The sequence below is a fragment of the Trachurus trachurus genome (genome assembly GCF_905171665.1).
Source record: "Trachurus trachurus genome assembly, chromosome: 21".
In the NCBI taxonomy this organism is placed as follows: domain Eukaryota; kingdom Metazoa; phylum Chordata; class Actinopteri; order Carangiformes; family Carangidae; genus Trachurus; species Trachurus trachurus.
The window spans coordinates 26,226,209-26,251,793 of NC_139899.1; the positions used below are offsets into that span (position 1 = coordinate 26,226,209).

General features: G+C 40.8%; 1 protein-coding gene across 1 annotated transcript; it reads right to left on the reverse strand.

Annotated features, from left to right (window-relative positions):
* Positions 1-325: 325 nt before the first annotated feature.
* On the reverse strand, positions 326-25,159 carry mphosph8 (M-phase phosphoprotein 8). Its single transcript, XM_083997474.1, has 14 exons — positions 24,967-25,159; positions 21,702-21,863; positions 20,097-21,161; positions 17,278-17,374; positions 16,781-17,044; positions 15,641-15,763; positions 15,186-15,274; positions 5,430-5,570; positions 4,456-4,542; positions 4,138-4,292; positions 3,858-4,009; positions 2,084-2,208; positions 1,806-1,889; positions 326-940 (listed from the first exon to the last, which is right to left on the reverse strand). The coding sequence occupies exons 1-14, from the start codon at positions 25,066-25,068 to the stop codon at positions 899-901; spliced, it is 2,688 nt and encodes an 895-aa protein (XP_083853600.1). The 5' UTR covers positions 25,069-25,159; the 3' UTR covers positions 326-898.
* Positions 25,160-25,585: the final 426 nt, after the last annotated feature.

The window sequence follows — 25,585 nt, forward strand, 5'->3', positions numbered from 1 at the left end:
TCAACATCCTACTTTACAATCACAGAGTTCTGGTGCGTGAACCTTGTGGGGGAAAGAAAGCGCCGTAAACAGGACGACGGGAATTACGCCCAACGTAAAGGACACGAACGAGCTCCTCTAAAGCGATGTGACCCGGATGTGAAACTACAAAAAAGGACAAATGGTCTCTGGTTTAGTGGGAGAAAGATGATAACCGATCAAAAATCTCTCATTTGGGGGTAAAAAAAACACACAAAATGAAACAAACCCAAAGCAGCAGGATGAGATTTGTGAACTAGTAAGGGGTTGATAAGTTTTCCACCATGACGGCGGCGGCGGTGGTGGTTGTGGCTGTTGTACACAAGTTTACACGGTGAAACGAGTCCATGGTGAAGTGATGTGTCACCGGGAAACAACACGAGTGGGAAAGCACCGGCTTGGTCCGAGGAAAACGTTAAAAATAGAGAGGGAAACAGTGATGGGAAATCCCCCCTCTTCACAAAACGCACCCACAAAATCCAGTCTGCACACGAGGAGCTACGACTACACACACACAGACACACACACACACACACACACACAGAACACGCATCATCTACCAGGAAGTCCAGGGTGGGACTCTGGGACAAAAAAGAAAAAGGCACGACCCCCCAGGAGGGTTTCAAACATTTAAAGTTGATCATGTGAGGGAGGCGGGAGTTTGTAACCGCAAAGGTGTCGCCGCCGCCGCCGCCACGGAGATCTGGACGGGATTCAGACGAGGACGCCGCCGCCGCCGCCGCCGCCTCTGTTGAAGCTCCAACAAACGGCTCCTCTGTTGGAGACAGTTGAGCTCGGCAGCACGAGCATTTCAGCTGCTGCTTAGTGTGTGTGTGGTTGTGTGTGTGGTTGTGTAGTTGTGTGTGTGGTTGTGTTGGCATCACTGCAGCTGGACTCTGTACGCACAGATGAGGAGCTTCACCTGAGGAAAAGATGGAGAAACAGACACAGAGTTAAAGAGTGGCAACGACAAGTTTGACTTTCCTCGGGCGTGAAGCAGCATCGACACGTCGTGGAGCCTCGTGACGATTCCTGGATTCTTATTGGTGGAAAGTTTGAACATGTTTTCTCTCCTGCACAGTGAATGATCCACTTTCAATTCACAGCTTTCAGACTTTTCTCTATGATTCAGATTTGTCTGAGTTCACAGGTTCCCGATCTTCTCTTCTCTTCTTGATTCTCTTCTTGATGTATTATGTCCTACTTATGGTATTATGTGCATGATTCTCTTCTTGATAATGTTAATCCATTTGTACTGTGGGTTCGGTTGTCCCATCCAAGGTTATCACAAATGTAATTAATATGCTCAACTTTAACTTCAAAACGTGCTTAAAATGTAAAAAATACCTTGGATGAAGCCATTTAAGATAGCCATCCTAAATATTAAGAGGCCCATCTACTGAATGGATTTAGAAATAAAAGCCTCCCTGCCCTCTTGTGGTCATAGATGACATAGCATATATTTTAGATATATAAGTCGCTTCTAAATATAGGTTGCATGCCGAGCCAAACTACTAAAAAAAGCGCGACTTATAGTCCGGAAAATACGGACGACCAATAATAAAACCATTATTATTCCAAATGGCCTCAGGGCAGCTCTGCATTAAACTCATTGTGAATGAAAATAAAATAAATAACAGTAACTTCCACAGCCTCTGTCAGTTCTACAGTGTTGTGTGGAGCAAACCTGTAGAAATGAGATAAAACTACAACTTCTCCGTTTGGAGGCACAAAGCAAGTGATTAGACTTGTATCACTTTGTGTGCGTGCGTGTGTGTGTGTGTCACCTTGGCTGTCGGTGCTTCTGACAGACGGATGAAGAGTCTGTTGATTCCTGGGATTGGACTGAAGGAGTAGATGAAGTGACTGTCCTGAAGGGTTGAAGACAAATAAGGACAAAACAAAAACAATCAACTAATGTAAAATATTCAATAAAATAAATGCTGTTTTAAACAGTGACGCTGAAGTAAATGAATGCACACGGTTGTTTCCTAAAATGTTTCTGTTTTTTTATTTGTTCTGATGAATCTCTGAAGTTAAACGTTGTTTTTATTTGAGAACGAACCAGGAAGATCGGCAGCTGGAACTTGTCGTTGAGAACCACGGCGTGAACGCTGCAGGGTCCGCAGAGCCTCGCCGTGATCTCATTCAGGAAGTTAGCGTGGAAGATGAAGAGGAGGATTCCTGAGCCTGGAGAAGAGGAGGAGGAAGAAGAAGAGGAGGAGGAGGAGGAGGAGGAGGAGGAGGAGGAAGTCATGGGAGGGGAAGGATAGAGAGGGTTGAGCTGATTCAATTTAAGACTTTTACTACCATTACAGCACACTGCACCACATTGTGGCATCAATTTCCTATTTTAATTGTATGTCTCCTCCAACACACACTCAGTCTTTAACATGACGATGAGTATAATTTTACATGGTCAAAGAACGACAAAGAAACTGCAGGTACAAGTGACAAAAATCATCATAAATAAAAACAAAGATACTGAGCATCATGATAATTGATAATTGATAATGAGTCATAAATACTTAATTAATCTATTGTAGATTGCAGTAATAATAATAAAACAATAAAAATGATAATAATCAGTCATACAATAATCCCATAAAATGATTAAACAGCCTCCTACATGTACAGTCCACTGATCTACATTCATTTTGGTCTGACAAGTCAGAAACACGCAGAAACGAACCGTAGCATTAGCGGTAGCAACAAGCCGCGCCGCGCCGCGCAGCGTTCAGAGATGACATCATCCAGGTCAGAGGTCAGTAGGTCAACCTACAGACCCCGGATGTTGATAACAGCTAACCCCGGACTCAGAGGGGAATAGCACTAGCGTATCACAACAAAATATTGGTGAAATGAACGAGTTTCGCAGCAGATAATGTGTTATTTAGAGGCTGCATTGCGCTGCCCTGTAGACTCACATTATACAGATATACGCGGCTCTCGGCTGGATCTAATTTCGTGGGAACGACTTGTAATGACACCAAAGTTATCTGGGTGAGTAAATGATCGTATTTCATGCTAGGAATACAGTCCAGATTGTAAAAAACGGCAATTCCCCTTTAAGTTGTGGTTTTTTATTCTATTTACTAGGACATGGAAGAAACATGAAAGCAGTACGCACCGCTAATGACTGAGGGGGAAAAAAAAAAAGTTTTTCCCTCCGAGGCAGCCGGGGCATAAATGCGCTCATTTATGAGTCATTCTATTATTATTAAAGTAATCAGTTACTCGAGTAAGAGACCAGGTTAGGTTACTCAGTTAGAAAATGACTCAAAGTGCCCATCCCAGGGTATATATAGGAATCTTGAAGTTAATTCTAATACCTTTTTAAGACTTTTTCAAGACCTTCTCAATATTTTTCAATACCTCAACGCCACTTCAAGCTGTAACCATTTATATCAGTAACACTTTTAACTTAACACTTTTAGTTTGTGATAAAGACTATAGACGACTATGATACAACAGAATTCAAAATAGGCTAGGATAATAAATCAAAGGCAAAGTTTATCAAAAAAACAACAACAAAAAAACATTGCTCCACTCTCAAAAAACAAAAACAACAATCTTCTTTTCTTTTTTAAGGACCGGTTCATCTTTGTTTTTTAATAAAATGAATAAATTCACACACTTTCACAATGTTTTTTAGGACTCAAATTCTTGGACAGCTAATTCAGAAAAAATACCTTCAAAATTTAAGACTTTATAAAGTCGTGAAAAGACTTTTTAATACTTTTTAAGGGTCTTAATTTTCCCAAACTTGATTTATCACCTTTTAATACTTTTCAAGACCCCGCAGATACCCTGCCATCCCTAGTATTTAGTGTTTATACCTTCTGGTTGAGGCTGCGACTTGAAGGCGAACTCCATGGAGAAGTCAGGTCCCTCACAGAGTCTGTGGCAGGCCAGAGGGAAGACGGGCTCCAGCAGCGCCAGGCGGGACTCAAAGTACGCCCGGATGGTGTCCTCGGCAACGCTGGACAACCTGAGCAGCCGGGGGAAGAACCAACAGGAGTTACAGGATTTATACAAACTGGAAAAATCTCAAAAAAACTAATCTGACCCAACATCTTGCTCCCTCTCTTCTCTGCAGGGTTGAGGTGCAGCACTCACACGCTGATGTGGTCCCTGATGAGGTCACACACCACCAGGTTGTTGCTGAGCTTGGCAAAGTACATGGCCGTGTGCTTGTGCTTGGACAGGATGTTGCAGTCGGCGCCGTACTCCAGCAGGAGGCGCACTACGTCAGCGTTCCCTCTCTTACAGGCCTGAGGTGAAAGACAGGAACATAGAGTAGTGGATTTATGAAAATGCAAAAGATGCAATAAGTGGTCTTTTATATTTATATTTATATATTATATTTATTTGTCTTTTAGGTGTCTGATTTAAACTGTTCAGGTTCAATGTTCTGTTTATGAAAAGCAGCTTCACCTTCATCAGCGCCGTCTCTCCGCTGAGCGTCTGAGCGTTGAGGTAGGAGCCCGCCTCCAGCAGGATGGCAACCGTCGTCAAGAAATTCTGATTGGAGGAGAGAAATTGAATTGGATGTGAGAAAGAATAAATCAAAACGACCATCTGCATGAATGTGTGCAAAAAAAAAAATGATGCAGTCATTCAACGTGGAGCTGAAACTGAAAATGTTTGTGTTGTGTTGGTATCAGTATTATTGTTCCTAATAAAATGCTCAGTGAGTGGATTTCTGAAGAGCATGGATAAAACAATAAAACAAAAGACAAAACATTCCTTCCACGTTCTTGTTCTTACTTTCTTTCCACTTCTTTTCTCCTTCAACTTTTAATACTTTTTATAAAATGAAGGATCATCAACTCTGGTATTTACAACATACATATTTTAATAAAAATTAAAAACTAACTAATCACTCATGAGGTTAATATATCTTGTACAGTTGTCCAGTTTACCGTCACATCCAAACATCACTCAGTATTCACCTCAGGAGATTCTCAGCTTCACTGTGCCTTAGTTACGTTTCTGTATTAACATTTCTTTTACTCAATTTACAAAGTTTATTCTTTCTAATCCAACACAAGGTCCAGATCTTTAATCCAGAAAAAATACATTTGGTTTACAGTTTATAAGTCGTTTTTCTTAAAATATAAATATTCGTTAGTTTTTATTGGACTCTCAAAATAAAATCCATGGGGTGAAGGTCAAATAAAATGTTTATACTGATTTATTTTAACATGAATTACAGTTTACATCATCTGTTAATTGTTTGTGTGATGTGTTTTCAGAACCAGAACCAGTTGTAAGTCAGTTAATATCAATATTAAGTAACTTAATATAAGTCAAACCTCCGTCTCTGCTGTTTTTGCGATTTAATTTAAATTTCCAGATGAAGTCTAATGCAGGTACAGTACAGGTGTCGGCCTCACATCTCGACTCACCTTTTCAGCAGCGTGCATCAGGGCTGTGGTGCCGTTCTTCTGACGTCCGTTCACCCTCACCCCCTTCTTTATCAGCAGCCTGAGGATGTCGTCCTGCCCGCCCGCTGCAGCCAGCATGCTCAGGGACATACCACTAACGTCCTGTGGACAGACACATGGACACAGAGCTACGATGTCACAGACGAAGGCCTGAAAACAACCTGCTTCTTATCTGCAAAGAGTTTGAAGAGTCACCGAAGACTAAAACCAACATTTCACTAATAGGTTCTTTGTAATCTGATGTTTTACAGAATATACATCAACCTTTAAAGTTACAATATATGTAAAAGCTGTATTTGGGTAAGATTGAGCTGAGTGAAAATTCAAAACAAATGTCTTGGACTTAGTAAAGTTAAATTATAAATAAATGCAAAAAAACAGGCTTAAAAGATGGACAAAAATGCTGAGAATCGTTGATTTATGATGGTTTTATAAATGTGTCCAATGCGTGTGCCAGAGTTTTTCCAACAAAATGTTTTTTCCGAGAGAAGTATCTTGACAACCTGAAACATTCTTGCTTCCGTGAGAATGAACTGTAAATACTTTTATCCTCTGACTTTCATCATCGGGCTAAGTACCTGCAAAATTAACAGCATCTCATGAGCCTTCGGGCAAAATTAGGATTATGAACAGAGTCAACATTAGACCTACTGCACACTGGTATGTTAGATCCTGACATCAGTATTTTGATCAAAGCAGAGCTGTAACTAGGGACCTGTAACTAGGGACAAAAAAAATCGACAATGTCTTTTTTTTCATGGCAACAAAATATTCAAACTTTAAGCCAAGGAACATTTTATTGTACAAGCAGGAGTTATAAGTTCCTTACAATACTTAATAAGAGGCATTAACTGAAGGCAACATAATTACAACAGGATGAGGAGTAACACGCATGGTGTATACAAGGGTAATGAAAGAAAACAACCTACTATAAAAGAACAAAAGAACAAACTTTGCTTTGCAACACCAAACAGCAATGGTAGTGTCTCAATGCTCTCTACGTCTCATTTGCAGAACTTCCACAATCATTTATATCTGGAGTGCGACTCTTAATGTACATACCCTAACACAGATAAACCCCGTTCACACTGAAGCAACGGCACAAGAAAAAACATTGGTGTGACTGGTTAAAATGGGTGAAGAGGTGGAGGGTTGAAAGGGGTGAACACTGGTTTAATCTATAGCTGCTACTGAGGAAAAAACACAAAAGCTTCACTCTTTGACAAATAGCAGCAGGTTTTGTCTGAAGGACTCGACTGTGAGTTTTTCTGCTCCGTCTGACTCTGACCACAAAGAAACTTCTGAGAATAAACTGTACACTGCAATTTTCTTTTTCAGACAACTACAAAGTCGACTGATCCAGCCAAACAAATAAATAGTTGCCAGAGTAAAAATCAATACTGCGACTGTGACGAATCACTTAAGTTGACTGGACGTCTGCTTTTGGTGAAAGCAGGTTCAGTTTTCAGTCTGTAAGGGATAGTTCTTCACTTTGGCCAATTCGCGTATGGCCATAATCCCTATTAGGCGGGGCAGAGACGCGAGCTGCTCAGCTAACGCAACGGAGGCTAAAACTAAATACACAATCCAACAACTCCAAAACGCTCTCATGGACAAGTTGTGACCTGCACATTCACCACCCTATGATGTAATAACATATACTTATGTAACATTCCACACATGAAGGAAATACTCTGAACTACTTTTGCTTTTGAAGTCATTCTGCCCAGCAGGCGTGTCTGGGATGAAGTTCTGGCTACGCATTTGCCTCGAAAACAACTTGTAACGTCCCATTATTATTTCATAGCGTGGCGCAGGTCACACCTTGTCCACACAAGCGTTTTGGAGTTGTTGGATTGTGTATTTGATGAGTTTGATGAGGGAAAGCCGGAAATACCATGCACCGTGCAGAGCTCACTTCTCTGCCCTGCCAATCTAAAAACAGCTTGCACCCACAATTAAAGGTAATAATAGAGACTATAGGGATTATGGCAATAGGCGAATTTGCCTAAATGTTGAAATATGCCTTATAACCTTCAAAAAGGTTTGCAGGTAAAAGATATTAAGTAACTTCTACTTAAAATGAAACATGCAATTTCAGGAAAACCTGAATTTAGTGAATGATCTTATTTCAAAGGGAAGTAACTTAACTTTTCATCCACTAGCATGTGTCTGATGTAACTAACCCAAGTATAAAGGGCATACTTTTAATGGCTGTAACTGTAATAAATCTTGTTTGTTTTTACCAGCCCAGGTTGTTAATCGAGACTACCAACTAACAAGTATCAATATTGTACTTGCTATGTCATTTGTGAGATGCAATAAACACGAATATATAAAAATCAAAATAAGGCAACATGATCTTGGCAAATGGATAATCAAATGTCATAATCATTCAGATAATAAAAGCTTAAAACAAATGAGACCAATGCAGTGTATTTTACCTCAATTTAGAGTACATCAAATACAATAAAATACTAAAAAAATGTCTATACAGTTGCAGTATAGAGATACAAAAATACAACCAAACCTTTCTGCAGCTTATCAATACACATGAAAAAGAAAACAAAAAGCACATATAAATGAGGATAGAGATGAGATTTTAATATTTAAGTTCCTAATACTCTAACATCCATGATGAAGGTATGGCATTACTGCTGCAGGCTATCAGGGGCCCATCTACAATTTAGGCTACTGGCTAAAGCAAGAATATAGTACACTTGGGTCAGGCATTCAGGAATCATGAAAAGCAAAGTCTATCATTGGAGGGATTGGCTGCAAACAATTGCTGGTAGGTTTCTGATCATCAATTAAAAAAAAAAATGCTACTGAAAACAGAGCAGGCAGAAAGATTGATGTCTACGTAGATTTTGAAGTTAAGAAGATTAAAAATCCCTCAGGAAATGTACAGTCACCGAGGCTACCTGTGCTCAGTGCAGGGTGGGTTACTGGAGTCCAAAACAATTCAGCTGTCACCATTTTCATGAACACTGGGTTAAAAAAAAAAAGAATAAAGCTTGTTTGGATGCCACAGCCCACAGCCAATTACTGGTGGCGGGGGTTGCTTATCCTGCAAAAATGAGGATCACGTTTACTAAATGGTTCACGTACTGAATCTAAATTAAAACACTTCCTAGAGATAACCTGTGATGATCGGACAAACGGACAATTATATAATCAACTGTGTTACATACCCACACGTAATCTAATCATATTAAACATTAACATCTGCTTTTTCTGACCCAAAGCTACAGTACAAATATCCTTAGTTCCACCCATTTAGTGTATATTCATGCAACAGAACACCAATAGCTTGGTCTGGTGAACTTATTTCGCAATACTCCAGGGTCTTTTTTTTAAATGTGTAGTTTAAAGAAAGGCCGGGGAAGTCTGTAAATGTTGTCAAGATCTGTATAGCCACAGTACATTTGACAACAATTTCTAAGTGCTGAATTTTGAAGCCCCAAATAATATGAGGTTAGAGCTTCACACACCTCCAAAGTCTGGTTTTGTAGCATGTCCATTACAAATATTTACAGGGACAAATAAACAGGACCATCCCAATCCGGGTTGGGGTTATGAGTCTCTGGTTCTTGTCCTCCACTTTGTTTGGAGGCAACCACCTGCCCTCTTCTTTTCATTGACTGAATTGAGTTATGTACAAAATACTTGACTTCCCTCCACGTCCTGCTGTTCAGGGCAGGTTCAGCAGCTAAACATGCATCACAATCCTTTTTGCCTGGCACTTTCACCAGTTTACAGAAGTCTCCGAGCTGACGCCTCACCGCTGCCTGCTCCTCCTCGCTCCACAGCCTCTTGTTTCTCTTTTGAGGCTTGGCAGCTTGAGTAGCTTGTTTTCCTGCAGGGGACATGGGTTTACCATCCTGTCCCACTGGTGCTCTGTCAGGAACATTAGGTCCATGGATTGTTGGGACAACTTGTGCAGTAGTGGGGGCCCTAGGTGAGCCTGTGGGGTAAGCTGGTGTGCTTGAATGGTTCAGGGGTGTGAATGAGGAAACAATAGGCCGAACTCTATCGTTAAGTGGAGAAAACCCAGGGAGCATTGAAGTATTTAATGTTGTGAATGTAGGAAGCATTGAGGTACTTGGAGCATTCAGTGGGCTAAACGAAGGAATCATTGCCGAACTTGTAGCGTCCTGTGGTGCATACACAGAATGGGGTGGCATGGCTGTGACATTCTGCGCATACGAAGGAGACATTGACAAAATGTGGTTGTTCTCTGAAGTGTATGCAGGAGGCATAAGTGCATTTGTAGTGTTGTGTGGGGTAAATGTAGGAACCACTTGTGTATCAGTAGCATTCAACGGTGTGAAAGTCGAAATCAATGGTTGACTTGCATGGACCATATTTGCACTGGTGGAACACAAGGATGCGTAAGTGGAAGTCATCTCGTGGGAGAATGGTGTTGATGATTCTCTCAGGTTTGTGGGTGATGTCAATGTCATACAACAATCTGAACTTTCTCTGAGGTGATCTGGATTCACTGTTGTGAGATTGCAGACATCGTTTGTATCTTCCAACTCTTTCTTTGTGGTTTGGACTCCAGCTTTAGGACTCTTTGGATTCAAAATGTTTACATTCCCATCAGACTTCAGCTGGTTGCTTCTCCTCCGTATTGTCTGTAGTGTGTTGTGCACATAGTTTTTGACATCTGTCCAAGATCTTCCACACAGATCTGGTTCAGCAGCTATGCAAGCGTTGCACTCCTTTTTGCCAGGAACTTTCATACTTGTGATAAATTCGCACAAATAACGTTTCACTGCAGCTTGCTCCTTCTCACTCCAAGGCCTCCTCTTTAGGGCGGTCTTCTGTGTAGATCCTAAATGATAAAAGTGTAAAGAGCATGGTTATATTAAGAATGCTGTAGTATCTCAATTAAAAATGTCAAATTCAAAATCAAGGACAAAGGCCTTGAGTAGAGATTTTTTGTCTAACCTGGTTTCAAATGTCAAAAATGAACCAGGTTTAGTAAAACAGTAAGTATGATCATCTCTTATCCCATGACAACTATGAAAATGTAATATACTGATAAAGACTGTGTAGAGGTGAACAAGTACAGATTGGTTTCTTCAATGTAATCAGTACTTTTATCCAATTTCTGACGTTGAAGAACCTATCAATGCAAACGTGATCCAAAGGAACAAACAATACTCACCATCCTTTGCAGTGACGAGTGGACTCGATGGTAGAGCTCGTTCCATTTTGAGCAACTGTTTACTCACTTCCTCCAGCTGTAAAGCATTTTGTGAGAGTGTGTAACACTCTTCACTGGTTTGTCCCACTAGCTTGGCTACTTGGTCCAATTCACGCTCACTTAGGCTCATTAGCTGCCAACAGCAGGCAATTTGTTCTCTTAAAGATGAGGACAGGAGTGCTTCTGGGTTTTTTACTCCACATTCCATCGCAGCCCTTCGGAAACAATCCAGTCCTCTGATAAAAGACGGGCCTTCAGTCCGTGCAAACAGGTACGGGTTACTTTTTGACACACCTGCTTGTTCACGATTTTCAATGAGTAAGTTGATTGACAGAACCATCCTTTCTGTTAGCAGAACCAGCATGTTCCTTCCATACTGACCTTCTAGTTCCAACCTGGTGAAACTGGCACCAAGGTCCAGCTCCAGTTTTGTGCTTTTTCTTATCTGATCTGCAGAGGGAACAAAGGTTCCACTTCTCTTCTTGCAAGTGTAAGTTTGCAAGAGCATTCTTCCAATATTTCCTACCCTTCCTCTGTTAAACAGACAAACATCTGCTAGAGTGGCCTCGCTGAGCTTTTTCCATGTCGACAAACTAGGACTTTCTTTCAGCTCCTTCCTGGCTTCACCTTCTTCCCCTGTGATAAACCTGTGGAGTTTTATCAAATCTTCTGTCACAGTTGATTTGTCTACCTCCTCTTTTTTGACATCTTGCTTAAGAGACAATGCAAGAGCTTTACGAGAAAAACACCCAGTCCATTTTGTATCAAGAAGCTGTATGAACTTTTTCACTTCACTTTCAGTTTCACAGTCCTCTGTCATGCGACTTTCCCCAAAAGCTATTTCTGCAGCTCGTTTCAAGGAATAGCCAATCTTTGAGACAAGAGAAACCGTTTTAAACTTACTGGAACTGGGATCAAAACCACTAACTTTTTTGGCTCCTTCAACAGCTAAATCAAATTTGGAAGGTAGACATACTTCATGCAAATACCTCACACTCTTGTCAAGCTCATTAACAGCAACTACAAATCTACCTAGCTCCCGCATCTTTTGCGCAATATATGCAAACTGAGACTTGTCATGTTCATACTTGGCAGACAAGGCATTGCCATATTTACAAATAAGTGGGTCATTTCTAATATGTCTTGAGATGTCATCTTGATGCATGATGTGAATGATTTCCTCACAGCCTCCAGTTAGGAACTCTGACATCGGAAGCAGCCGGGAGGAGGCGGTATAAACTCTACCTCTTTTCGTCCTGTCAGTGGATTTCTGATCTCCCTTTCTGGCCTTACATGACCGCTCGTGCCTCCATAAATCTGTTTTGCGATAAAAAGCAAAGCAGTGCTGGCAGGGTAGGAAGTCACGAACAGATATACTGGGGTTTTTCACCTGTTTCTTAGTCACAATTTCACCCTCACCACTTTTGAGAACCTGGCAGTTATGCTCATAATCTCCTTTATTTCGAATTTGATCAAGCATAGACTGTCTGACTTTGGAACCTTTGGGAAAGTGTATTGCATGGGCAACATCTGTTTCCTCTGCGTGTTTCCTTTCCAAGTGCTTTGTGAGTTGGCTGAAAGCCATTTTACAGTATAAACAGAAATGCTTCTTGCATGGCTCCCTTTTCTCCTCTTCCACAGGGCTTGGTGGCATTTCAAGTACTTTCTTACAAGTCCTAGTACTGGATCGTGTCGGCTCTTTCTTCACCACGGTCCTCTTGTGGCGCCACGGTTGCCTTCTCTTCTCCATCTCTATCAAGGCCGATTCAGACAGAACTTGATCTTTGCTATCTGAATGACCTGCCGCCACATCCACTGCCTCATCGTTAGAGTCCTTTGCTTCCCCGGGGGAACTCTGTTTGTCAGCTATGTCCTTTTGCTCCATTCTTTCATCATCCCTAGTCAGATACCCTTCTGCATCCGTGGTTGGATTTGAATGATCAAAGTTCAAACTCATTTCACTTGACAAACCAGCTCTTGTGTAATCTGACATTGCGTCGTCTTCTGCTTGCCTCTGGTCTTCCTTTAATCTACTTTCCTGCTCTGAAGCTGAATCACAAACAGTATCCTTCCCACCTTTTAGAATGTTTTCATATTCACCCATTGTCACTTGCTCAGTGTTTGTACTGGCAGGGAAGAATGGCATTTTTTCCATTTCTTTTGGACCATCCAAATCTTGTGGGATATTCAGTTTCTCTCTTGGAGTACCCTCTTCACTTCTTGCACTGTCAAGGTTAGAAGTCAACCTAAGAGCATCATTCGAACTCCTCTCTTCAATCAAGCTCCTCTCTCCTTCAAATGACCTCTTCTCACCAATAGTACATGCCTGTAAAAGAACAAGTATATGTAAGACTCATCGCCAAATCAGATCTCATGAATAATTTGATTATAGAAGCTTGAAACACACACCAATTAGGAAATAAATGCTGGGGTAAAAAAAAAAAAAAAAAAAAAAGCTAAAATTTGGGTTGAATTTTAGTTGGCAAGTAGTGGTGATAGGTCAATAATTCATTTTTTTTACACTCTTTTCAACTCAATAGCACCTTGGTAATGCCCCATCAAGATCCAGGCTCATTCAAACAAATGTCAATGTGATGGCCACACATCACTTTTTAGCCCAACGTCGGTTTGAATAAAAAACCCCTGACATCTCTGAAATGTCCAGTACAAAAACCACATGTGACCCATTCAAGAACAGTTAATGGCTTTATTGGATCAAGCAGCGTTTTGACATTGTAAATGTCTAACCAAGTATATGTAGTCATGGGGTGTTGGATGAAATGCTACATGAGAACAAAATATGCACCGACACTAGACCTACATTATTGTCTTGCAATCAAAAGAAATAATATTGTAAATTTTGATGTTATATACAAAAAAACTATGGTTTAGCATAGCAGTATTTAACAGGAAAATCTCTGAAAGTGGTAATTTAACACAACATGCTCTCAATGTGGCAGAAAAACCATCTAACAGTGTCTAGGACCAGGCCAGATGAAGAGGCATAACATAAAGGTTTTAAATTAGATGTGATATATGCTTTAAAAATATTGATGGTATGATTTGAAAAGTAAAAAAAAAAAAGATGTTAAATAGATAGTTAACTGGTGCATGCTGCAGGCTGCACATGTTGCTATGTTGGTATGACAATGATGATGATACATGTTCTGAGAGCATTTACAGTATGTACCTGCTTGAAAGGGTTCATCTTGTTCCATAGCTTCTTGTTTTCAGTGTCTTCTTCCGTTGGTTTGTTCTCTGCAAGACAAGAAGACACCATGGTCTCTAATGTGCACACATTATAAAGAACATATAGTTATGAACGAATAAAATGTCCATGGTACCAATGTACAATCACACGTAACATTAAAGAGCCATTTAAATTTAGGACAGTAGCATGCACAAAGTATGAATAGCCAGGACTTTTACTTTTTAGTTTGGCTATGCTATAAAAGCACTAATGTATTTATTTATTTTTTGTATCATTTCAATATAAAACAATGTCAAAATAATTAAATAGTATTATTTCCAATCCCAATTCTGATGTAAAACAACTGAATGATGGTTATGGTTAACACAATACAGTTTATATTCAACATAAGAAAAATGGCCCTTTAATTCATAGTATCTATTACTTAAACAACTGCTTCTGCTTCATAGTGCAAAATCAAACCATACATTGAATTAAATTACTGTATTAGAAAAACACATATTATATACAACAGATTATTTTTAATTCCATAAATCTAAGTAAGAAAACAGTTAATGTCACACTCTTACCTGAAGTTGTTGGAAAAGATGCTTTGGAGATGCGAAAAAGATCTTGAGGCGATGGTTAAGTTATGAAACAGTTAAGTCTATCGGTGTAGATCTTGAGGAGAATACAGTCCTTAGTCCAAAAAACTTGAGCTGTTCATTTATCAATAATGTATGGGTTACCATTGGAGAGTCTTTAAATGCATTAGCTCTGTCATGTTGCCCTTAGGAGCCTGTGTCCTCTAATGTTAAACTGCACATTTAGTTAAAGGTTCTCAATAGAGATCTACAGATCCTGAATTTAATTAAGTAATTAAGCAGTAATGTATAATATCAAACATCACCAACAGCTCTAACATTTTGCTATAAACAGATAAACAGCAACATTATTTATGTCAGATGCCTTACCTATACCTATTTCTTACCATGTTGCTTTTTCCGTTGGCAAAATGAAGTGTAATTTTTTTTTAATGCATTTCGAGATGCAGAGGACAAGTATTCATATTTTTTTTTAACACAATACTCTGTTAAATTGCTCATCCACACTTTTCTCATTCCTGTTCATACAATTACTCCCACACAAACACACTGGGGCCACCAAGGTGCAAACTGTGAAATTTGATTTTGTCTCAGAATCAAAGCAATCAAAGAAAATCTTCAATTAAAAATAAATACAAAATGAAACATGTCAACAGATAGTAATTGGCTGTTGTTTTTGTTTTAAATAAATATATTAAAAAAGGTACCTCTTGATCCAGATTGTAGTCCTCTTTGGAATTGAGTGCCAGTTTTACAGCCATGTAATCTCCACTTTTCACAGCGTCTCTCAGCTCACCTGACAGGAACAGAGCAGAGCCAAGACAAGCTTAGACAAGGCACAGTTTATAACATAAATCTTATCATCAAACACATTTTACTAAAATATTGAAAAAAGTTAGAGAAATAAATGAATACATAAATATAAAAGGCAACATTTTTTACTCAAACAATCTAATAATCTTGATAAAAAAAGCAAAAAAGGTTGTGATGATGATGCAAAATCTGTCTTGCTGCTGTGAGGGTAGAGTTTAAACTCCGAATGCTCCTGATGTGTTGATTGATGTTTGCCCATTAGCTCTGTGACAGCTTCTGGGTGGCAGTGATACTGAGTGATTAAGACGACAGTGAGTTAATGATCTGAGGCGTGAATGGAAACACTCACTGGGTGACAGCGGTGGACCCGACAGGATCTCATCCTCTCCGTTCAGATGTTTCTGGAAGTCGTCCAGACTCATCCAGTCCAGGTTCAGGTCCATTCCCAGGCTCAAAGTGGCTTGGCCTCGGTCTGAAGGACAAAAACAACACAGAGAGAGGATTCATTTATTAGCTGGCTGGTTAAAACCCTGAACCTTTAAATCATCCCTTATTGCGAGAAAAAGGGGGTTGAGGAAGCGCTGCGTGGATGTTAGAGTGGAAAACTGAAAAAACAGGTGCTCTTTGGTGAGGGTGTCGAAAAACTGAATGATTTGAAAAATACCACGGCAGCTCTATTTTTACAGAAAATTAAAATGCCCTTATTCAGGATTCCTACACATTTGAAATTTCAAAATTGCACACTTTTTCCAGACCCTAATTTCCAGACTTCTCTGTAAAAAAAAAAATCAAATAATTTGTGTAAGTAATTAGATGTGTAAAAAAAGAAAAAGTCCGCACACCAAAAGGAGCTCCCTTCAGAGGATTTAATAGCGTGACATTTCAAGCAAAACAATGCTCTTTTTCAAACTGCTGTTGCATTGATTCCTCTTTGATCCAGCACCCATCCCAATTGGGCCTACTCGATGTGCGTGTCTCTCCCTCTCAATTTTGCCAGTAATTAGATGTGTATCATGTAAATAAATTATGCAATTAATCATTTGTTTTCATTATTCTGAATTTGTATGCCATTATATCACCAAATCATTTCCAGGAGATTGTAGCTAGGTACAATAGCTCATACAAAATAATTAACCCAAATAACTTCAGATAAGACCAAATCCAGGTAAGTATTATTAGAAATATATTTCTATACAATAGTTTCGATTTTCCATACTTTTCCTGTATGGCCAGGTACTAATATAAAAGAAGAAAAAACAAAGACCAACGCGTTTCAGCTCAAATGAGCCTTCATCAGGGTTGGAATCAGCAACCTTGATCTTTTAATCTTTTATATTTGTAATAAAGGCTTTTTAATTTTCTGTAAAAACAGAGCTGCCTTGGTATTTTTCAAATCTCTTGTTTGAACATCTTATTTCAAACCACAATTAAACTGTGCAGAAGAAACTCCATGAACAACCAGAGTCCAGTGTCCCCGTCAGACACCTACCAGATTTGTCAGCGCCCTCTGGTGGCTCCTGGTTGTCTTGATTGTCATCACAAGCCATGAAGAGTTTGGGCTCGCTGTCCTCTCTCCTCTTCCTCCTGTCGTCCGTTGGCGTTCTCCTCTCCCAGCTCGGCCGCTGCGCCTCCTCTGGCCTCTCCCTCCGCTCTCGGGACGAATCCTCTCCGCCCCTGGGCTTCGCTGCGCTCTCCTCTCCCTCCCTCTCGTCGCTGTCCAGGCTGAAGCCGTAGCTCTGACCCGGTTTGGAGACTTAAAAAAAACAAAAAAACAAAAGACGTGTCATGAAGCCTCTGTCACAGCTGTCAATCAAACTTATGGACATCATCAGCTGCTTTTATCTTCAGGATTATTCCCCAGTGTTTCCCATTATAAACGTGGCCTGAGATCAACTGGTCACGTCATTGTGTTTGGTTTGTTTTCACTTGGTGTTTAATTGAGGATGTAAATGTTTAAACTAAATGACAGAAGTGTTTGATTCCTACCATCTGATTGTTTGGTCTTGTCCGCCTTCTCGGGCTCTGCTTTCTGAGCGGGAGACTCTTTGGTTGTCCTGGGGATCTTCTCAATCTTTCCTATCAGCTAATGTTGGATCAGAGAAAAAGGGAAGGAAAAAAAAAACAGCACAAAACTGTAAAAATATTGTTATTTGCCAAGAAAACTGCACAGAGATTAATATTGATGAAGAAAATGATGCTAAAATGTTCATCATTTGACACAGACAAGTCGTAGTTAATCTAGAGTGAGAAAGAAGAGCGCTATACAGTATAAGTATCTACATGTACAATGTACAATATGCACAAGCACACCTATTCGGTCAGAGATAAATGGAGGAGCTAATGTGTCTATTAAGCTCATTACTTTAAATAGAGCAGAGAAGGTGGAACATAGAAAACAACCATTAGCCTACAGGCAGAAAGAAAGCCGGTGAATCAGATCAATAAAACTTTATTTTTCTGAATGTTTCACAATGGTTACGTTCAACAGTACAAATAAACCTCAGCTTAAAAATGGACATCAGGGTTTTGTTTTGTTATGGTTTGTTTGGAACATTTGTTAACGGGCAAAATATAAATTCCCAACCTGAATTATTGTCCAAAAAAAAATAAAAAAAATAATTGTGAGTAATTTGCTCAAAGTTATTTGGAAAGAGAGACAGAGAGATTGCTGTTCTGTTTTTTCTGGTTTTCATCTATTGATATGTCAGATGTTATGCTACATTTTAACACAAATATTCTTGCTTTCTGCTCCTTATATTTTCCATAACAGGCTTCTAGAAAGATGAAGTCAGATGAACTGCGCCTCGTCATGTCGGACAGTTTTCTGCAGCTTTCAAAGGAGTTTTACATTTAAAAAAAAAAAGAAAAAATGGTGACGTTATGTTGTGTTGAAATAAATAATCAGAATGTCCCGGCAGTCAGTCTCCTACATTCAGAATCATAATCTGATATAATTCTATTTACTGGAATTCAGACTTCCCAAAAAATATATGATATGTACGTGGTTCAAATACAATGTTTTTATTAAAATTATCAACAGGTCTATAGTACAGTGCAGTGGGATATTTACAACGGAGTGTGTCCCTGGGTACATTTGCGTGGTGTGCGCAGGAATTCATTGATCTTATCAATGCAGTCTTTCAAGTCCTTCATCTTCAGCCCAGGAAATCTTTGCCTCAGTGAATCAACCACGAAGTTCTTTACATTTCGTGGCAGTTCTAGTTTGCCCCTCGATCCGTCCCAGTTGGTGGTTTTGGTCCAGGCTTTGTAGTTCTCCTCCGAAATGATTTTCCTGAAAAGCAGGCATCCGTATCTGCCCACTTGGCCGAAGCTCAGCCGTTGGAGTCGAACATGGTCTTCTGGTCCGACATAATGCAACCTCACGTCTGAGTGTTGATAGTGTTGACGGCCGACTTGGATGCTGTCGTCAAGGGGGCAGGAAAGGGCCTCCGAGGAAGACGAATCAGTCTTCAGAGTTGAGGCCCATCTGGGGATCACAGGCGTAGCAAGGACCTGGGTTTTCTGTCCACGCAGAGCCGCTTGCAGTTCTCCGAACCCAGCTCTCACCTCTTCCACAACGGCTAGTCCTCCTCTCTGGCACTCAAAGTGGTTGGTCTCTCTCAGCATTTGGTTCTCCTGTCTGAGGTTGTCGTTCTCCGCTCTCATGGCTTCCAGGTCAGCTTTCAGACGCGCAATCTCGGCATCTTTCTCGGCAAGCAGAAAATGCTGCACGCTGGCCTTATCGTCGCACTGCTCGTCATCGCACGGAACCGCATTGGCTGCCTGTACTGCCTGTAATTTGAAATATTAAAAATATTTTCATTTCTTCTTTAAATGTAAAACTGCAGAAAACTGTCCCACATGACAAGGTTGTTCATCTGACTTCATCTTTCTATAAGCCTGCTATGGACGTTGTTATGGACGCTCCATTCACGTGAATGCAGCATCAGTGTAACGCTCCGTTCCTCCTCACTGCGTTACCGCGGTGACTTTTCACAGACGCCACCTCGACCTGAGCCGACAGCTCCGGTGTCTCCGGTGAGTTTCCGTGGTTTCCTACCACTGAACCTAAAAACATGGCGACACCACATGGCAGCCAGCACCGAGCTTACCCGCTCCATGTATTTATGAATGATATGAACGGCAAATTCAGAGCTTACCGGAACACTTCAGTTTGTTGATGGGGGTGATTACACTGATTAATGAAAAACAGACTTTTGAACGAAATAATCGATTTTCGTGAATAGATAACAGGAGAAGTTACACAATGTCCTTTAAGTCATAATCATCACAATTAAAAGAGATAAAGACATGAAATACTTCAGTCTGTGTGTGATGAATCTATACAATATATATATATTTCACTATATGAATTGAACTACTGAAAGAAATCAACTTTTCCATAATTTTCTAACTTATTGAGATGCAGCTGTTTATGGACACAATGCCAGTTATTCTGTACTGATGTTAGACCAGAACAAGATGGTGGATCTGTTGTATTGAAGCTGTGATGCTGGAGACATGCTCTCATCAAAGATACTGAACTTTATGTTTGTGAATGCACAATTTTACAATTTACAATAGCACTACACTTTCTATGTGTGTGTTTTTTTATCTGTGTTTGTCGACCCTTGACTGCTGTTGCCTTTCAAAGCTACTTTCATGCTCTTTTTAAATTGCCTCCTGGGGACAAATAGAGTTTTTTAATATTATTATTTATATACATTTTATAAAGTGAATTGAATTGATCTGTACAGCGGTGTGTTTATAGATATATAGTGTGTGCATGTCCCTCTGAGCCGTACCTTTGTGGGTTTGCTGTTGGTCTTCTCTGCAGGGGTCTGGTGGACTGGTTGGCGGCGAGGGGCCCGGTCCTTCGCCTCGCAGTTGAGTAGGAACTTCTCAAACAGGTTGGTGGAGCCCGCGGCGTCCTTCTGCCCCAACACCTCGTCTTTCACCACCACCTCCTCCTCCTTCACCTTGGCGCTGCTCCCGGCTGCTGTCACAGAAGACGAAGACGAGGACGACGCAGAGGAAGACGGGACTTTGGGTGCTGCTGCTGCGGCGGCGGCGGCGGCGGCTGTGGCGGTGGCGTTCTCCTGCCCTTTGCTCTTCCCTTTCTTGTGCAGGGTGGAGCTGTCGCTGGAGTCGGAGTGCGGGGCGTTCTCCTCTTTGCTTCGGGAGGTGAGGCTCTTCAGTTTTTGGAGGCTGCTCTCTTTCTGCGCCGCATCGGGCTTCTTGCTCTTTTTGTCGTGGATGAGGTCCTTGATGCCCTGCAGCTTCACCTCCCAGTTCCCCTTCCTCTGCTTGGACTCCACTCGAGCCTTGTCGGCCGACTTCGTCAGCGTCTCCGATGATGTCGTGTCGTCCATCTGGGACTCTGACGGGCCGTCGCTCGTGTATTCCTCCACGGGTGCGGCGGCCTCATCTTCAGAGGTTTCAACTTTCCGCTCCCTCTTCCCCTTCTTTTTCTTTCCATCCTCTCCCTTTTCTTTCTTATGCTTTCCTCCCTCCTTTCCCTTTTCCTTCTTGTGTTTTTTGGTGGGAACGGGCTCGTCGTCCTCCTCGTCAGAGTCCACCACTCTCTTTTTTGTGTCAGTCTTTTTCTCCTTGACGAGTGAGGATGGAGTCGGAGGCCTCTCTTCTTCCTCCTCCTCTTCGTCCGTCTCTGGCGCCGGTACAGGCCTCACCTCCTCCTTCCGTTTCTCCTTCTTCTTCTTCTTTTTGTCCTTGGCAGGCGGCTCTTCCTGTTCTTCTTCCCGGATCTTTTTCTTCTTCTTCTTCTTGATCGGCGCCTCAGTCGGCCGATCTTTGTCGCTGTCGCTCTCTGAGTCGGCGTCGAACACGTCGCTCTTTGTAGGAAGCAGTTTCTGGCAGGAGAAGAGGACAAGCAATGTCACATTTTAAGATTAAATATTGTTTTTCTTGTCTAAAGGTCTGATGGTTGATTCTCTGTGCAAATAAACAAGTGCATTTATCTCATAATCCTGAGCTGCAAACACAGACCACTATAGATTTGATTATTTGAACTTCAGCACCGTTTCAAGGGAAACTGAAAGTTTGCTCATCACACACAAGACAGCGAGATAAACGGTAAGTGCTGGAACAGATCCAATTTTGCTAAGTCAATATTTTGTCCACTGCAGATTTATGAAGAGAGGGAACTATTATCTTATCTAATACCTTGTAGTTTTTGCACTGGGGAGTTGAACACTTGATATCTCACTCCCATTTTTTTTGTCAGTGCTTTTACAATCAATCTGTGATCGACCGTGAGTTTTGCAACGATTCAGCTGCAGTGAGAAAAAGTTAAACTCTGCACAGTTGCTGTAAAAACACCGGTTTTGATTTTGTTTACAATATAACATCAGTATTATTCTGTAAACCTGTCAATTGTCATTTAAACTCACCACGCTCTTCTTGGCTTCGGCCTCTTTCTTGGCCTTCAACTCGGCCTGAGCCTTCTTGAAAGCGAGCAGGACTTCTCGACAGTCCTCCAGATGGGCCTCGGGCTCCCAGGTGTCGTCGTCGGAGCAGTAATTCTTCCAGCGGACTCTGTAGAGCACTTCACCCTGAGGACAGACAGGAGGTAAAACAGAGGATGAAGCTCAAGCATCATCATCACCACCACCTGATACGGTGATGAATGGCTGCAAACATGGCTGACGGACAGCAAAGTAAAATTGATAAACATGTTTTGAATCGTGGATGTTTTTCTATTTTTCTTTGCCAAACTGCAACAAATAGATAAATAAATAAATAATATTAATAATACTGAACATGTGCAAAGAAACATCCATCAATATGCAGACAGGAATACATCAAAGTATTGAAACTCATTTCCTGTTTCCAGCGGGCACTGTCACTCTGACTGAATACTGGTCTGCACAGATGTCCTCATCTTACATTTTTACACTGGACTGACACAACTGAGCTCAATGTGATGAATTGTTTTGGATGATTTGATTCGTTTCAACGCTCGAACTGAAACACATATCACTTATGATGCATGTGCAAAGTGTATCCAGTTCAATGTGCAAACCTAGCACCCAAAAAAATGCTTGAAGTTATTAAAGCAGACGTGTCACACCCAGGCCAGACTGTAATAACAAATCAAAATACGAGCATTGGTGCTAAATTATAAGGTTTTTTTGCATCCTAAATGTGTCTGCAAAATGAAAACGGATGCACAAAATCCAAAATAGCTGATTTACAGTTTTAAAAAATATGCAATATGTGCAGAATGAGAGAAATCCCACTGTGTTTGCCAGTTTTTATGAGTTTAGGAGCATCCCAAGCACCTCAAAAATGCAACTGTGCAGCAGAATAATAATAATAATCTTTACAACAACAACAATATGTTCCTTGCACCTGGCACCCTCACACACATCTACAGTCGCCTCTATAAACACACACATTACTTCAGTAATCACAAATAATTATTACACCCAGCTCAGGTCAGACTTTAGATTATCTGTCCCATCCGTTATTCTGACGTGTATTATTTGCATCAGGACACCGGCGCCGTGCCACATCACGGATAGATTTAGTGCATTCCTGGCATCCCGACTGCGATTATCACACCTTTAAACTCTGCTGCTCCATCACATTAGGTCTGTTGCCACATTTCATAATAGTGCACTAACAACAACAACACACAGACACACTTTCAATGGCTGCATCAACCGGGAGAGCTGCCAGCACACCGAGCCGACTTCCCACTAAGTGTGTTGTCACTCATCTCAGTGTCCTTTGGTTTTCTACACAGGTGATACAAACACCACTGAGACTCCAGAGTTTTTTTTTTCTACAGTGTAAGACCAGAAGAAAGTAAAACAACCTGTGTTAATAATTCTTTTTGGCTAGTGGCTCTCTCTCAAATATCTCTTTAAAGTCTTCGTTTTTCATCCATTACTGTTGTAACTGCTCTGAACGTTGTGTTATATTCACAAGATGTGTTACACATCTAAACTATAGCAATATAAACAAACTAGTTCTCTCTTTGTAGGTCATTCATTTCTCCTGTACCATACATTAAAAACAAAACAAAAAACAATAGGAGCATCATGATGTGTATTTAACCGCATGTTTTCTGCAAGGACTTTAAATACATGTTAAGTGATGCTGCTTTAATTATGTAGTGACAATTGCTCTGAAGCTGCAGATCAGTTTTCCTGCCACCACCATGAATATGTTCCAGTTTTAAAAATAGCTTACAGTGCAGCTGTGGAAACAAGACTTATTTAACTGTTCCTCAACAGCACTTTGGAAAAAAAAAAGCAAGATCAACTCTCATAACTTAAGGAGTAGTGCTCTCTCTCTCTCTCTCTCTCTCTCTCTCTCTCTCTCTCTAATACTTTTATCTTATCCCTCGGTGTTTGTGCAATACTCAGCATCATGTAATCATCTATGTTGTCTCTGCTTTTCCTCATCCTTTAATCTCATAAATTAACTTGAGAGTTTCAAGAGCCGGGAATAATCGAATCACTTAAACTGATGTAAACAAACATTGTGAATGAGAGGAACATGCTTTAGATGTGTGTAAAAAAAAAAAGGTGAATGGCACTGGAAGGAGGGGGACAAAGAAAACACACACAACTCCATCATTACTCACGTGAAGGGGGCTGACTGGTTAATATTTAAGTGTGAAAATGTGGCACCATCTTGTGACAAAGCCTGACTTTGTAAACACATTATGAAAGGTAATAAAATGTTGTTGTTGTTGCTGTTGCAAAAAGTGGTAATCGCCTGCCAACAGCACATACAGTAGCACAAGTGAAACATGATAGTATTAGTATTGATTACAACAAACTACTGAATAGTAAAGTGCATGTTGTGGCTTGGGTTGGGTACAATCCTAGTTTAGCCTCTGCACAATGCAATGCATGCCTCGTAAACCTTTACTGTGTGTGCATTAGTTTTGGGTACAAATCTAGTTTGCCTTTGCACAAAGCATTGCCTCCAAAACCTTTACTTTGTGCAGTAGTTTTCTAACATAAACAACTACGTTTATATGTAAATGCACAGAAAATAAACAATATATAGTTTAGTTACGTAAGTCAGTTGATGCTGTTGGCAGCAGCCACGATGCTATATGGAGGGAGGTTTAGCATGCAGTTAGTAAATCCACATTGTTTACCGCTGCCAACATCACCACTACCATCTGATCTGTTTTTTAAGGGCGCAACCAAACTAACTAGCATCGTCTCCAGATTTTTTTTTGTTCCCCATGCCACCGTGATCAAAAACAAATAAATAAATAAACAGTTGCAAGCTTGCAAAGCAAAGCAAAGCGTCCGTCCTTGGCCTCAGCAGGGGAGAGGAGAGGCGAGCAGCGGAGCGGACATCATGGGAGAAGTTGTTGCAGGAAAAAAAAACGATGCTGCTATATATGGACAAGATTTAACAACACAATGTGGGCGATTTATGCATTATATATATACAAATGCTACTAAAATCTCATTGTACACAGGTGTTTTTAAGTTAATTATTAAATTGTGGACACTGTGTATGTGTGTGGACGTCGTTGTTGTAAGGTGGGCTATGCCAGCGTCGTGAGAGTGGAGTGAAAGCAAATGCCAGCCATGTTTGCTACAACTAGCCCAGGCGGCTAACGGCTAAACCAAACGGCCAACGGCTGCAGCTACGTTAGCATGTAGCATGTAGCATCATTACCTCCTCCACCCGCATGTCAATGATCCGCTCCACTTCGTACACATCCTCCTCCTCGTCTTGTTCGCTGTCCGCAGGCTCTACCTTATCGGTCTCGGCCGCCATGGCTGCGGGTAAAGGTGGATTATTAAAAAAAAAAAAAAAAAAGTCGCTTGTTTTCACTGTGTTCGCCGACAGAGACTCGACGGACGCGGACGTGAACGTACCGGGGGCCGTTTGACCGTACTAACCAGGGTTGCCAGGTCTGTGAGGGAACAGCCAGAGACGTACTGGAACAGCAGCCAGCAACAGCAACTCGAAACCAAAAACGCCCCCAAAATACAGCCCAATACCAGAACTCAATGCCCATAAAAATCCATATATGTTGCTTTTTAAAGTCCAACAGCATCGCTATAACTGCAAATAATGTACCTATACACATCTGAATACCGCATACCTGTGGAAATAATATAATCAAGAAAGCATGCAGAAACTGCAGGTTGTCTCCAATGGTGTCTTGCCTATGGGTCTCTAGGCTAATATTTATGAAATAACACTATAAACATCAAATAAACTTTTCCCTGAAACAGTCCTTTCACCTATGGGTCCTACAAAGAGAACTTACAATATGGGATGATTCCTA